At 37.7% G+C, this 12209-nt stretch overlaps 1 protein-coding gene across 1 annotated transcript; it reads right to left on the reverse strand.

Annotated features, from left to right (window-relative positions):
* Nucleotides 1-5259: 5259 nt before the first annotated feature.
* On the reverse strand, nt 5260-11236 carry LOC104026434 (uncharacterized). Its single transcript, XM_009482791.1, has 4 exons — nt 11089-11236; nt 8407-10347; nt 7291-7416; nt 5260-5417 (listed from the first exon to the last, which is right to left on the reverse strand). The coding sequence occupies exons 1-4, from the start codon at nt 11234-11236 to the stop codon at nt 5260-5262; spliced, it is 2373 nt and encodes a 790-aa protein (XP_009481066.1).
* Between the last annotated feature and the right edge of the window lie 973 nt (nt 11237-12209).

Here is a 12209-nt window from a genome sequence, read left to right on the forward strand (position 1 = left end):
CAACAGCAGATGCCTACACAACAGAGCAGTGCAAACTCTAGTGGTGTTATTTCACCAAAATGCTGTCTTGGCCTCTACTGCTTGCAGTGCAGCTACTTTGTGTCATAGGTTATATTTTAGTATTTAGTAGCCTTGGATGTACTTTTTTTCTTTTACATCCAGTCACTTCTTGTAAACTTTGCAATTTCCTTCAGCAAGCAACTCTAGAGATTAATTAATTCATGAAGATACATTATCTGCTTTCAAACTGCTCCCTACTAGTTTTATTTCATACACCCTAGTTCTTGTAATGGAAGGCATGTGAACAACTGATTCCTATTCATTTTCCCCATAACATTACCAGTTTTATAGATCTCTATCACATCCCATACATAAAGATTTCAGTAGTTCTCTACTGAAACCGATAAAAAGTAGAGCCCATTTCAAAATTAAAGCTGTTTTGATAGATTTGAGTAGTGCTGACTGGCAGCCAGCACTAGAGTGCTGAGAAACATGATTCATTTCATCATTTAGCATTTTAAACAGTGCCAAAGTTGACATTTAAGAGACTTTAGGTCTTTTAGAAATACATAGACTAGAGATAAATACCAACACCTATTTATATTTGTGCAAAATGATTCTATGTAGAAGTAAATACAGAAAGCAGGATAGAAAGCTATAGTCATAAAAGACTTGATGACCCTTTTTTTTTTAAATCTTAACCATTGAGCTATTTTATGTTTTTGTTCAAAGACCCAATTGTTTTTTCTAGCACTCCTTGCCTTCTTTGTAGGCACATATTTTTCTATTTGAAAGTTCTGTTGAAGCCCAAGTGGTAAGTAATAGCATAATTGTATAGTCCCGTGAGTCTAAAGTGTGAAATGCAGCTACAACATACTTCATAGGCAATACAGCTTAACAGGTCTTCAGCTCCCAGGTCTGTTTATCTTAATACTCAGAACCATTCTTCTCAAAGATTACTTCAGCAAAAATACTGACATCCACCTTATTTCTTTGGCCATGAAATTACATTGGGTTTATAGTCTTGTTGACAGAGATGGCTGGTGGCAGCAAGTCAGGGCAATTTGAGGACCTTTTTTTAAACAGTGCACTTGTTCTTCCTTGGTATGCCTACAGTTAGCATGCAATGAGTGGTTTTTGCCGTTGGCTCCTGTCTTCTGTTTTATTTTAATAGAAAGACCTGTAATTAATCTTTTCCAACATAAGGCAGAAAACAGGACATTGTAAAAAGGGAAAACTTTGTGCCACACATATGCTACCAAATTGAAAATTAAAATACAGAATTAAAACCTGGCAAGCCAACATAACCCACTGGCTCCACTTCAGTGATTACACCATACCCACTTTGCAACAGAGGTTTTACTTAGCGACAAATGAGGAGTTAGAAATTCTGAGTCACTGACAGCAAGTCTGTCCACACAAAGCTCCTAGTATGGCAGTCTCTGAAGCCTCTAAGGTTTGTTACTGGTGTGCCAAGCAGCAAATAGATTCTTCATCTGCCCTTCAGTAGATGCTGCAGGAAGCATGCAAAAACTTCAAAGGCAATGCACTGCTGCTATAGTTACAAGCTCATCATAATGCCAGTACTGCAGTTACTCATCACTGGGCAATCGAGCTTCAGCGGTAACAAAAAATTGACACATGCATCTGTAACAAATTAAATCTCAAATATCACTTTGGCTAGTTATCTGGCTGCATAAGAGCCTGGTCTTGAATTCACAGCCTTTTATAATGCAGTTTGTTCTTCACAACCTTTCTGAACATTAAATGCAGTTGTAAGCCAGTTGACTTAATGTGCAGTCCACAAATCATCCATGCTGCTGAGTGAAGAAAGAGCCAAGTAAAAGATTTAGTTTTAAGGTCACAGAACTAGTACTGTCAGAGTAGAGTACACTACATATAACATTATCCAAGAAGTATTTTGGGAGCACTAGAACATTCATGCATACTACTTCAAGCATTGGTGTGGATCCATACCATGGGTACACTACAAGACTTTAAGCAATTAGTTTAAAATAGCATTTGTTTTCAGACAAAGAGCTGTCTAAACACTCCTAAACACTCCTACTCCCTCACATGTTCTTGGGAGCTAGCATCACCAGGCCCTAAATTGCTTCTTACAACTGAGTAGAAATCACACTGACTAGTGCAAGACCTGTGAAAGAATGACTAGCATGATCTTGGGAGTACCTGCAAAATATTAGCCATTCACAAGAGTCTCCCAAAGAGTGCCATGTAACTGTGAGGTCATGAGTATTCTTTTATCAGACAAGCAGCAAAAGACAAACAGTTAAGTCTTTAGCAGAACTGGCTTAACATTCAATCCCAAAGCTACGCTCAAGTTCAGGGAAAAAGTAGTCAATCCTTACCTAAGAGGTCTCAGTTATAGCCAAGGATTACTCTTAGGTCATCGCTTGTAGTCTTCAAGTTGGGGAGATTCTACCACTCATTCTCCCCATCAGAATAAGAAGTCTATCCCCCTCCAAGAGCAGCACATTCCTGTATTAGATATCCAAGAGCAGCAGTCCTATATTTTCCAGAGTATTAAAAAGCTCCATGCCTGAAGCAATTTCCTCCCTCATTTTATTGTTTGAGGTTCTGATGCAACAGAGGTTTTGTGCAGCACAAAAGCCAAATAAGAATTTGTATTCCTTATTTTCTTGCAGTGCTTAGTGTAGAGAGGAAATAAAAACTTGGCATCACAGTGTTAAAGTGGATCCTTTTCCCTAACAGCTTGGGGTAAAGGCTATAATTAAGTAGCTCTTTAACAAGTAAGCAAGTGCTATAAAAAAAAATAGAAGGATCAAGGATCAGTTGGGTAGGGAAACCTCAATACTCCTCACTGAGGGAAAACAGCATAACCTCAGTTACAGGTCAAACTAGTAATAGGTAGGCACAAAACTTGAATGCAGTCACAGGAAATGCTACTTTTATCCATGTAGGTTACTCTAGGGCATAGACAGAATAAGAACATTGGGAGATGAGGCAGAGGACAAATCCTGTCTGTCCATTCCACCCCCCCGCTCTTTATTATAAAGGATATTTTTTTTTTTTTCAGTTTTTTAGTTTCCCTACCTTTTTCACTCACACTATCACTTCATTTTGGAATCACCCAAGAATGGCAGTATCATGTTTATTCTTCTCACATGGTGATACTGGCTTTCGTGGACATGACAAAGATCACACATTTTTGAACTATCCACCTCATCTAGATCAGTCTATTTGCATTATTCATAAGATAGCTCAGCAGAGCCCTAGTTTTATCATCTTTGTTCTATAAAGAGAGTTTTCTGTAGTGAGTTGCCAAGGACAGTATCAACTGTAATAGAAGTAAGAAGTCAGGGAACAGGGCATCCCACTGTTGTAAAAACTTCTGTTTCACCTTCAAAGTCCATCTCTCCAGCTAAGGGTCTCCACAGAAAAAGAAGGGGAGGAGGGGGAAGCATCACATCAATGCAGTGCTTTAGTTTTAGTCCTCAATCATCATGCATTTAGAGAGAGTAAGATCTGAGGAACTGCCTTGAAATTTCAAGTCAGTACTTGATTTGATACAGCTTTAACTATATTCCTTTACACTTTGACAAAAACAAATCCAGCCAAAAATCCAGCTGATGGAAGAGAACCTTGTACCTACATCCACATCATATAGACAAACTGACTATGAGATGACATTGACAGGCTTCCCAACCCTGCAGAGCTTAAGAACAGGGCAGCAGTAAATGGTATGCTATAATGGTACTGATACACATGCATCCCTATCATAAGCTTTTTTTTTTTTGCTTCCATGTATAGATGGAATACAAGAAGTCTCAAAGTGCAATTCTATTAAATTTATTATTTAAATGGTATATGTGCTAGTTGTAAAAAGGTGACCTTAGTTTTAGATACTTAATTCCATTTTAATAGTGTCCTCAGTCTTTACAGTGTTACTTCTTATCCTTTAATAGTGCACAGCAACTTACAAAATATACAAGAGAATAATAACTGAGTTTTGGATTTATGCAAGCCTCACATAGTTTTTCTCCCCCCAGTATTTGCAGTTATCTTCTCTTATAGAGGGACTTCCTTGTTCCACGCCCTAAAGAAAAAAGGATATTAATGTATACATTCACCCTCCAAACAATATATGTCAATTTGCTTCTAAAAACAGACTAGACATCAGTGACCACCTTTTCCTATTGCAGGAGAAGACATTGATGATTGTTGTTAGAACTATGTACTCAGCCTCCCAGCAAGGATAAAATTCCACAGGAATGGTGTTGGAGTTCAGAATATCCCAGTGTAACAGACAGATAAAAGTTCTATATCAAACTCCTAGCATATTTTCAGTGTGCTCTTGTAACTACATTGTTGAATGCATTCAAGAAACACCAACTATTACTGGGGCAAATACAAGAAATATTTGGGGATAATGCAAATTTCCTAGATGCTTTTACTAAAAAGGGTCAGCAATTAAAGGTTTAACACTGATCTTTAAATAAGCTGACTTCAGGACTGATGCCAGTTTTGACTAATAAGATGCTTCAGTCTAAGTTTTTTTCTCAGACAGTGCAAATACATTGAATCATAATCCTCTGTTTAATATATGATAAAGAGAGGGTCCTTTAACTCATGTATTTCCTGACTGCATATTCAAGGTAGCTTTATTATGCCAGATTGTTCTTTTCCAGAAGGAACTCCGATCTTTTACAACTTCTTGTATGTACTGACCCTTTTCAATTTTATGTTTTCAGACTCTCCCACAAATGCATAAAAGCATATTTGTTATTGAACCTACTTAATGTGATTTTACCCTCCATTGTTTTTCCCATCTTCCTCTAAAGTAGCAAGATGTTCCTACTCCATAAAGTTGAAGTTCTTAAGAATTATCTATATGCATTTGTGTTGGATCAAATGACAATATTTTTGCTGGAACAGACCTGTACCTTAAAGAAAAGGATATACTGCAAAGTGACACAGGACCCAGCATTTAAAAAAAACTAGTAGAACAGTTTGAAGAACAACTAGACTAAAACAGTGGGGTTTGGTGTGTTTTGTTTTGTTGCCCCCCCCTCCCTTAAATAAAGGGAAGGAACCTAACCTGGTCACAATGCTACAATGTATATTGTACAATAGCAAGGTAAGTTTTCAAAGTTTAACTTGCTTTTTTCCTCATCTTGTCTCCATATATAGCATTTGCTATTATTTTACAAGCTATCCAATATCCTTGCAGTTCAAACCAAGAACCATTAGTCCCTGAGACAGTAATGAAAAATGCTTCTAACAGTCATTTTCGTAGTTTGTCACTGTATACCAACCTTTGTGTACGCTGCTTTTAGGCACCTCCCACACTTCTTCCACCTCACATCTTCTGTCTCTGCGTTTTGATGGTGGCTTGCCTATTCTTTTCTTCTTTGGTTTAACCAAAGGTGGGCACCCTAAATAGCAAGATACGACTGGTGTTATTTCTCCAAAGCACAGTCTTTAAGCAAATTTAAGCGGACTTTCCCCAACTGGTCTGTAGTATTCCTCTTTCTCCCTTCCCTCTACATACCCATTTTAGTGGCAGATAAAACTGACACTACATATGTCAAGCAACCGTGTTATACATCTACAATATTTAATCACTGTCTAACCATAATTCTGGATGCATTGTATTTTGGGTCATAACTTAGATAGTTATTAATGTGGCAAAAAGGAACCCAGTGACAGTTGGATAATTCTGCTCTAGTTTGCTTTTCAAGTGTTCAAGACTAGTTGATAGCTGTCCAAGTGACCCAACTCACCCATTCTCTTTAAAAAACTCAATTCTTCAGACCTGTTAAGTTATGCACCATAGGTACACAGTTCAAGAAGTCAAATTTAGCATATATTACTGCTAATTCAACATATCTTGTTTAGCCAAGCCCCCTTACTTGCAGGGCACTTAACTAAGATTTATTTGAAGAAACCAGTCCTAAGATAAGCAACATTTTTAAAAGCATGTAATTTTACTAGCACTTTTGAGGCATCCATTGGCATGAACAGCATTCAGAAGAAACCAATTTGTGCTTCCTAATACTGAGTGTGATACTTCTTTAAACTACATAGGCTGGAAAAGGAGGAAGAGAAAGCAGGGAGTAACACACAGGCCAAACATCCTCAGTACACTGCACCATCTATGACTTAGAAGGGATAAAAGGGGCATGCTGAAAGTTAAAGGTAACAAAATTATTTTGGAACTATTTTATTATTTTTATGAATTATTGTAAGGCGCTAAGAAAGGTGCTGCTGAAGTGAAGTGTTTTCAACTTTTATAGAGCAGGCTAGCATAAAAATCCCCAAGAACATTTTGAAGTCTGTGGATAGAAAGCCTCCAATGCAGGAGGCAAATCCCAATCCCCGACATGCTCAAGCAGGAAAGCAATGCAGAGAGATAACTCTGAGGAATACACTCTGAAGAACAGTCTACTGGGCTGTTGATACAGGAAACGTGATGTATATTATCACTGAACTGAAGCAAAGTCAGTCATCAGTCTGTTCTGAAGATAAATGTCACACTTGGTGATTTGATAGACTGATTGTGTGATACTTGAAACCATGTGACCCAGGAGACTAGTAATACTCAGACTACAGCAAATTCTACAGTTGTTCCAACAGCACTTACACTAAGAAACACCCTTGAAGAGCATCTAGAAAGAGATATGAACTCCAACTAGACCTTAATTGTAAAGAAAAAGCATTCTGCTTTGGGAGGCAAGAAAAAGCTATGGAAACTAGCTAACCTTTTACTTTGTCAGAATAACTTTGATTTGTTCATCTTTTCCATAACCACATCAAGATGTTTTGCACTCAGACATCCTTTAGCAGTATTGGGGCAACTGTTGGTCTGTGCTAGATTCTCTGAACATTGGCCTATGTAGCTATCACACATGACTTCCTATACATTCTACTCATCAAGATTAGGAACTGCCACTGTGTGTGCACTGAAGAGGAGCATCTGGGTAAAGAATTAATACTGTGGTTTATGGGAGTAGCAACTTTGCACAAATAAGGGCTTTGCTTGGCCATGTCAAAGCATTTGATGCTTTGATTTCCCATGGTACCTTTAAAAAAAAAAAGGGTAGCTATAATGCATCCTTATTCACATGTTTGAGTTTGTAAATATACCCCAAGATGTACTGACTGGCAGGCATTTCATCAATATCAGAGCAATGAGAATTAGTTTTATTATCTTCAAATCTTATCCAAATATCATAAGCTTGCCATTTTGTATCATATCCTTTTGAATGTTCCTTAAGAACAGAAACACATTAAGGAATTAAGTTGTACCTTGTTCTTTGCTCTTGGCTGGGGGTGAGAGACCACCATGTATTTGGCTGGTAAATTTGGGTTTAGCACCACTTCTAATCCAATACTCTTCAGGTGGTATCCCCATGTTCTCCCTTAACAGCCTTCCTAATTAAAAAAAAAAGTGATTTACAGTCAGTATTTAGTTTTTCTAATGTTATTATACTGTTTGATCCACAGGCCAGAATGCAAAGCTAGCTACTGACTAATTGTCAGAGTCTAATAAAAACATAGTTTTCTGGAGACCACACCTGACAAAAAATACAAGCTGCTTTAAGTGTACAGATTTTGTACAAAGAAAATAAAGTTTGAGAACACTAAGCCTGTTATCAGAAGTAGATCACCCTGTTTTAGATGCCTTTCACAATACAAGACTATACTAAACAGCAGCCACTCACTGAAGTACCCACATAACCAGTTATGAACAGTGACTGACAACTCTAATTTCAGTTCAGATGAATCCAATTGCTACCAATATCTACCTTTGATTAAATAAGATGTTCTTTTCCAGATCAAATTTAATACAGTTTCACACTGATTTTACAAAAATACAGCAGAACTTTTGTTCCTAACAGTAAGAGAGCTACAATTAGAAAAACCTAATGGTTTGACTCCTCTTCTGCAGAGGACACAAGCTACACAGGGTATGGCCACCACATTATAATGAACTTAATCCTGTTTAATCCACCTAACATTGGTCTGTGATGGGAGAGTCAGAAGTTTGTATAAATTTAAATGCCAAGTTTCCAAGATATTATTAAACAGTGGTAAACATGTAGTTCAAATGACCTTAAACTTTTCAAATTAATAAATTGCCACTGAGGTCATAAAGGTAAGTGTATAAAATCTAACTCAAAGGAGAGTTTCTGCAAAATTCTCTCCTGGTTGCAAAGATGCAGAACCCTCATGCAATAGAGTAAAAACTGCAGCAAACCCTCTCCTCCTCAAAAAAATATTCTGCAATACTTCTGTCTCTAAGCCAAACCTGAGGCTACAACATTCTCAATCTTCCCAGTGGTTCAAACTACAATTTGCAACTGCAATTAGGTGTTCTGTGTGTTCTATTAAGCAGTACTTTGTCCTCAGCAATTAGCTTACCTCCCAACAATTTCCGTAGCATTCGCTGGTGTTCAAGCCCTCCTCTTCTTGCCATAGGTCTCTTTCTTCCATAATACCCATAGTCACTGTATACAACTTCATCTTGTTCTTTCTCCTTTGGCTTGTAAACTACACCAATGTTTTCACCAAGCCCACTCCTAGTTTTTATTTTCTCTTGAGCAGGCCAGCTAATTAATTGAGCAGGTATAGCATTTTTAGGTGGTTTCCAAAGCACCCTCTGGCCAACTTGGTAGAAACTTCCTTTACTAGGCGTCAAGATTCCATATGGAGTGGCTTCTTGAAAGAAATACTCAATTTCGTCCATGTCATCATCATCCTCATCCTCCTCATCTTCTCCATCTTCATCCTCTTCTCCCCTCACAGAGTATTCTTCAGAGTCCTCAACTTCTGACAAACTCTTAGCTGCTTTTTTCTTGAGAGAATTGATTTTTTTCCGACTAGAAGATCTAGGAAAGGCTCCCAGCTTTCTACCTTTACTGGAAGCCTCTTTAATCTTCATGGTTGAAGAGTTTTTGACATCTTGGTCATTCAAGCTGTTCATCTGTTCCCTTCCTACCACTTCACCTTCATTAAGGGACCCAGCACTTTTAATTTTTTCTTTCTCTAAGCCCTCTGTACTTTTCTGGAAAGTATACGTGCTTTTCTGAAGCACATAGTCAGGGACAAAATAAGACACTGGGGCATTATCAACTGATGACCCTTCCTCTCTAGAGGAGATGTCATCAGAAGAAAGACTGAGTACACTTTGATGTTTCCTTTGTGGCAAACAAACATCATAGTTGTAGTTTGTGTCCATATCATCCAAACAAGCCAGCCAACTGTTAGAGGGAACATACTTCTCAATTGATTCGTCACACCAAATACTTTTATCTGTTTGACTTTCATTGGTTGTGCTGTGGCTTAGATTCAGCTTTTTCTGCTGAAAACTCAAGTCACTCATTACCTCCATACTAGATGGAAGTAGTCCTGCTTGTTGAATAAAGCTGGGCTCTTCCTGAGAAGTTTTTGAGCCTGTAGATTTTTTTGAGCTGGATTTCTTCGCTACTACCACATCCTGCCTTACCACTGGTTGATCTATGCTAACAGATCTTGCCAACCCTGCAATTTGCACTGCCATGGTTTCACCTGGGGAAGATTTTGCCCATTGACTTGTGTTCCCCTGCTTTTCTGCATCCAGCTTCCCTTCATTATTTTGGACCTCTTTTTCTTGCACAGTTTCAACACCTTGTTTTGAGGGGAGAACAGCTTTTCTCTCATCCAAGTAAGCTCCTGGCACCATTTTCTCCCCTTCATGAGGGCCATATATCATTCCTTCACATGAGCTAACAGAAAATAAGTCACGCTGCACTATGTTTTCTGGGACTGGTTTACCACTTGCCACATCATACAGAGGGATAGTTTCTTTAAAGGACTTCCACAGTTGAATAGCTGGAGAGCCATTTCCATATTCTATCCTCACTTCTTCCTTCTCAAAGGCATAGCTTCCAGTGGGAAGATTTCTATACTGTGTAGAGCTGGAAGAGCTCTTGTTATGAAACTCTCTGTCTACCACAATGGAAGATCCAGATGAATCTTGTTTCTCTGAAGCACTTTCAGTCTCTGTACCTATACCAGAAGAAGCACAGGCTGTATTTCCTGCATCACAGCCTTTCGTTTCTGTACGGGTATCTTGATGCTTTTTTTGCTTGTTTTCAGGCTGTCTAGGATCAGTCTGTGTTTCTTTTGTCTCCATTTTTTTCCCAGGGGTACTATAGTGTCTAAATCTTGTTGCATGATAAAACATAGGGGAAGGTGGGGGAGCATTAAAATAAGGCCTTCTGTTAATTCTTGCATGCATTGGATGCTGTGGAACAAAATATCCAGGGTATTCGTGGAGCGCAACAGAATAAAATGGAAAATATGGATTTCCACTTCGGAAGCCTAGGCATTGGGGATTAAAAAAAAAAATAAAGACAAATAATATATCTTCTTTCTGAAATAAGTCATTCTGTTTAATAATTGCTTGCATGCACAGGGACAGCTACAAGGTCAGACACACAGGTAAGTAAAACACTCCACCTGTCAATGCTTGGAAGCAAATCTAGTGCAGAAACCCAGAGAGAGTTCCTTGTTATGGAACAGCTTATCTGGACAGCCAGACTTTAACCAGAGCTTGATTTTATTCCTTGGAACATACACCAATTAGCTTTCTTTAGTTTTTTTTTATTATTTTATGGGCTACACTATAGCATTATCTTTGAAAATGACAGCTCCAGATAAAAGCTAACATAGGTATATCATTTACAAGATGTATTTAACAATATTTTTTCTGTGTGGATTTTTAAGTTTATATTTATCCATACCTATAATGAATCCATGGAACTCGTATATACACACATATATACACACACAATTATTAGGTACATTCTAGAGCTCTGTATCTGTAGGATAACCATTACTTAATACTTCCTTAGTTTCCATTCTCCAGAAACAGAGCTTTCCAGCACACAAGCTACACATTTAACCAACACTTCATAAATCAGATCTTTGACAACTAAAACATTACATTAATTCTACCTTAAACTCCCAAGCAGCTTGTTAACACAGATACACATTTGTTTCCTCCACTCTAGCAGTAATTTACTAAGCAAAGCTACCACACAGAGCTCTCATTTACCTTACCTGGAGCAGGTACACAGTATGGACTGTATGCATGACTGAGGTACCATGGATTCGGAAAAGGCTGTTGTGCTGTTGGCTGTGCATAAAAAAAGGGTCTCGTGTGGTTTGTGGAATATGATCCACTTTCTGAAGTTGAGGCAGTATTCATTTTTTTTTTTTTAACACTGAAAGAGATAAACAATCAGGATTAACCACTTTAAAAAACTGTGTGACTTAATGATTTTTATGCTCTGTCAGAATTCAGCAGACATTCCTCTCCCAGCCCACTAAAACCAGATCTTTCCAGAAAAAAACTACTATATTCCAAACAGAAAGTAGAAAATTGACATTACTATCAAGGTCAAAAATTTTAGTTCTCCTTTGCTAAGGAAGCTTTTATATGCAGCTCTTGGCATTAGTACTTCAAGCCAATCTTATAACATATTTTAAAGCCACAGGACCAGTAACTTCACTGTAGTCTTATATACACACATCCATATAAGTAGTATTCCAGTCAATTAAAAGCTAGCCTTCAGTCAATTAGCCTTGAACAAGAGGCCTCAAAAAAAAAAAAAAAAGCAATAGAAGGCTTCACACAATCAGAAGTTTTGTGCTTCATGAAGAAAACACTTCTTAATGCCAACACATATGGTGTATTTGAGATCACAATAGCTCTATTAATTCAGGATTTTTGCTTTATGACGTACTTCAGAACAATGACAGCTAACGTAATAAACCAAATATTTCAGTGACATCATGCTTCCTATGCTTAAATGAAAGAATAGGTAACAAAGAAAAAGCAAAACCCTTATGCATAAGTTGACATTCAAAGCTACACAAAATTCACAAGACAGAACCTCTTCCCACACTTATGTATTTCCTCAGTTAACTAATACACTAAGTTCAGTCCATTCCAACCCATGGAGATGATACAACCTTGTTACACATAGCTTAGAAGCAAGAATAAAAGAAATCAGGGAACACAAAAGACCTAGTGACTACACGGGAAAAAAAAAAACAAAACGAAACAAAACAAAACAGTAAACCAAAACCAAACAGCAGCTCAACTCTTTAGAGAACTTAAGCACTTCAAAGTTACAGGAAAAAAAAAAATGGAATTTGAGACCTGTTACAAACTAGCA

Source organism: Pelecanus crispus, chromosome 2 (assembly GCF_030463565.1).
Source record: "Pelecanus crispus isolate bPelCri1 chromosome 2, bPelCri1.pri, whole genome shotgun sequence".
NCBI classification, from domain to species: Eukaryota; Metazoa; Chordata; class Aves; order Pelecaniformes; family Pelecanidae; genus Pelecanus; species Pelecanus crispus.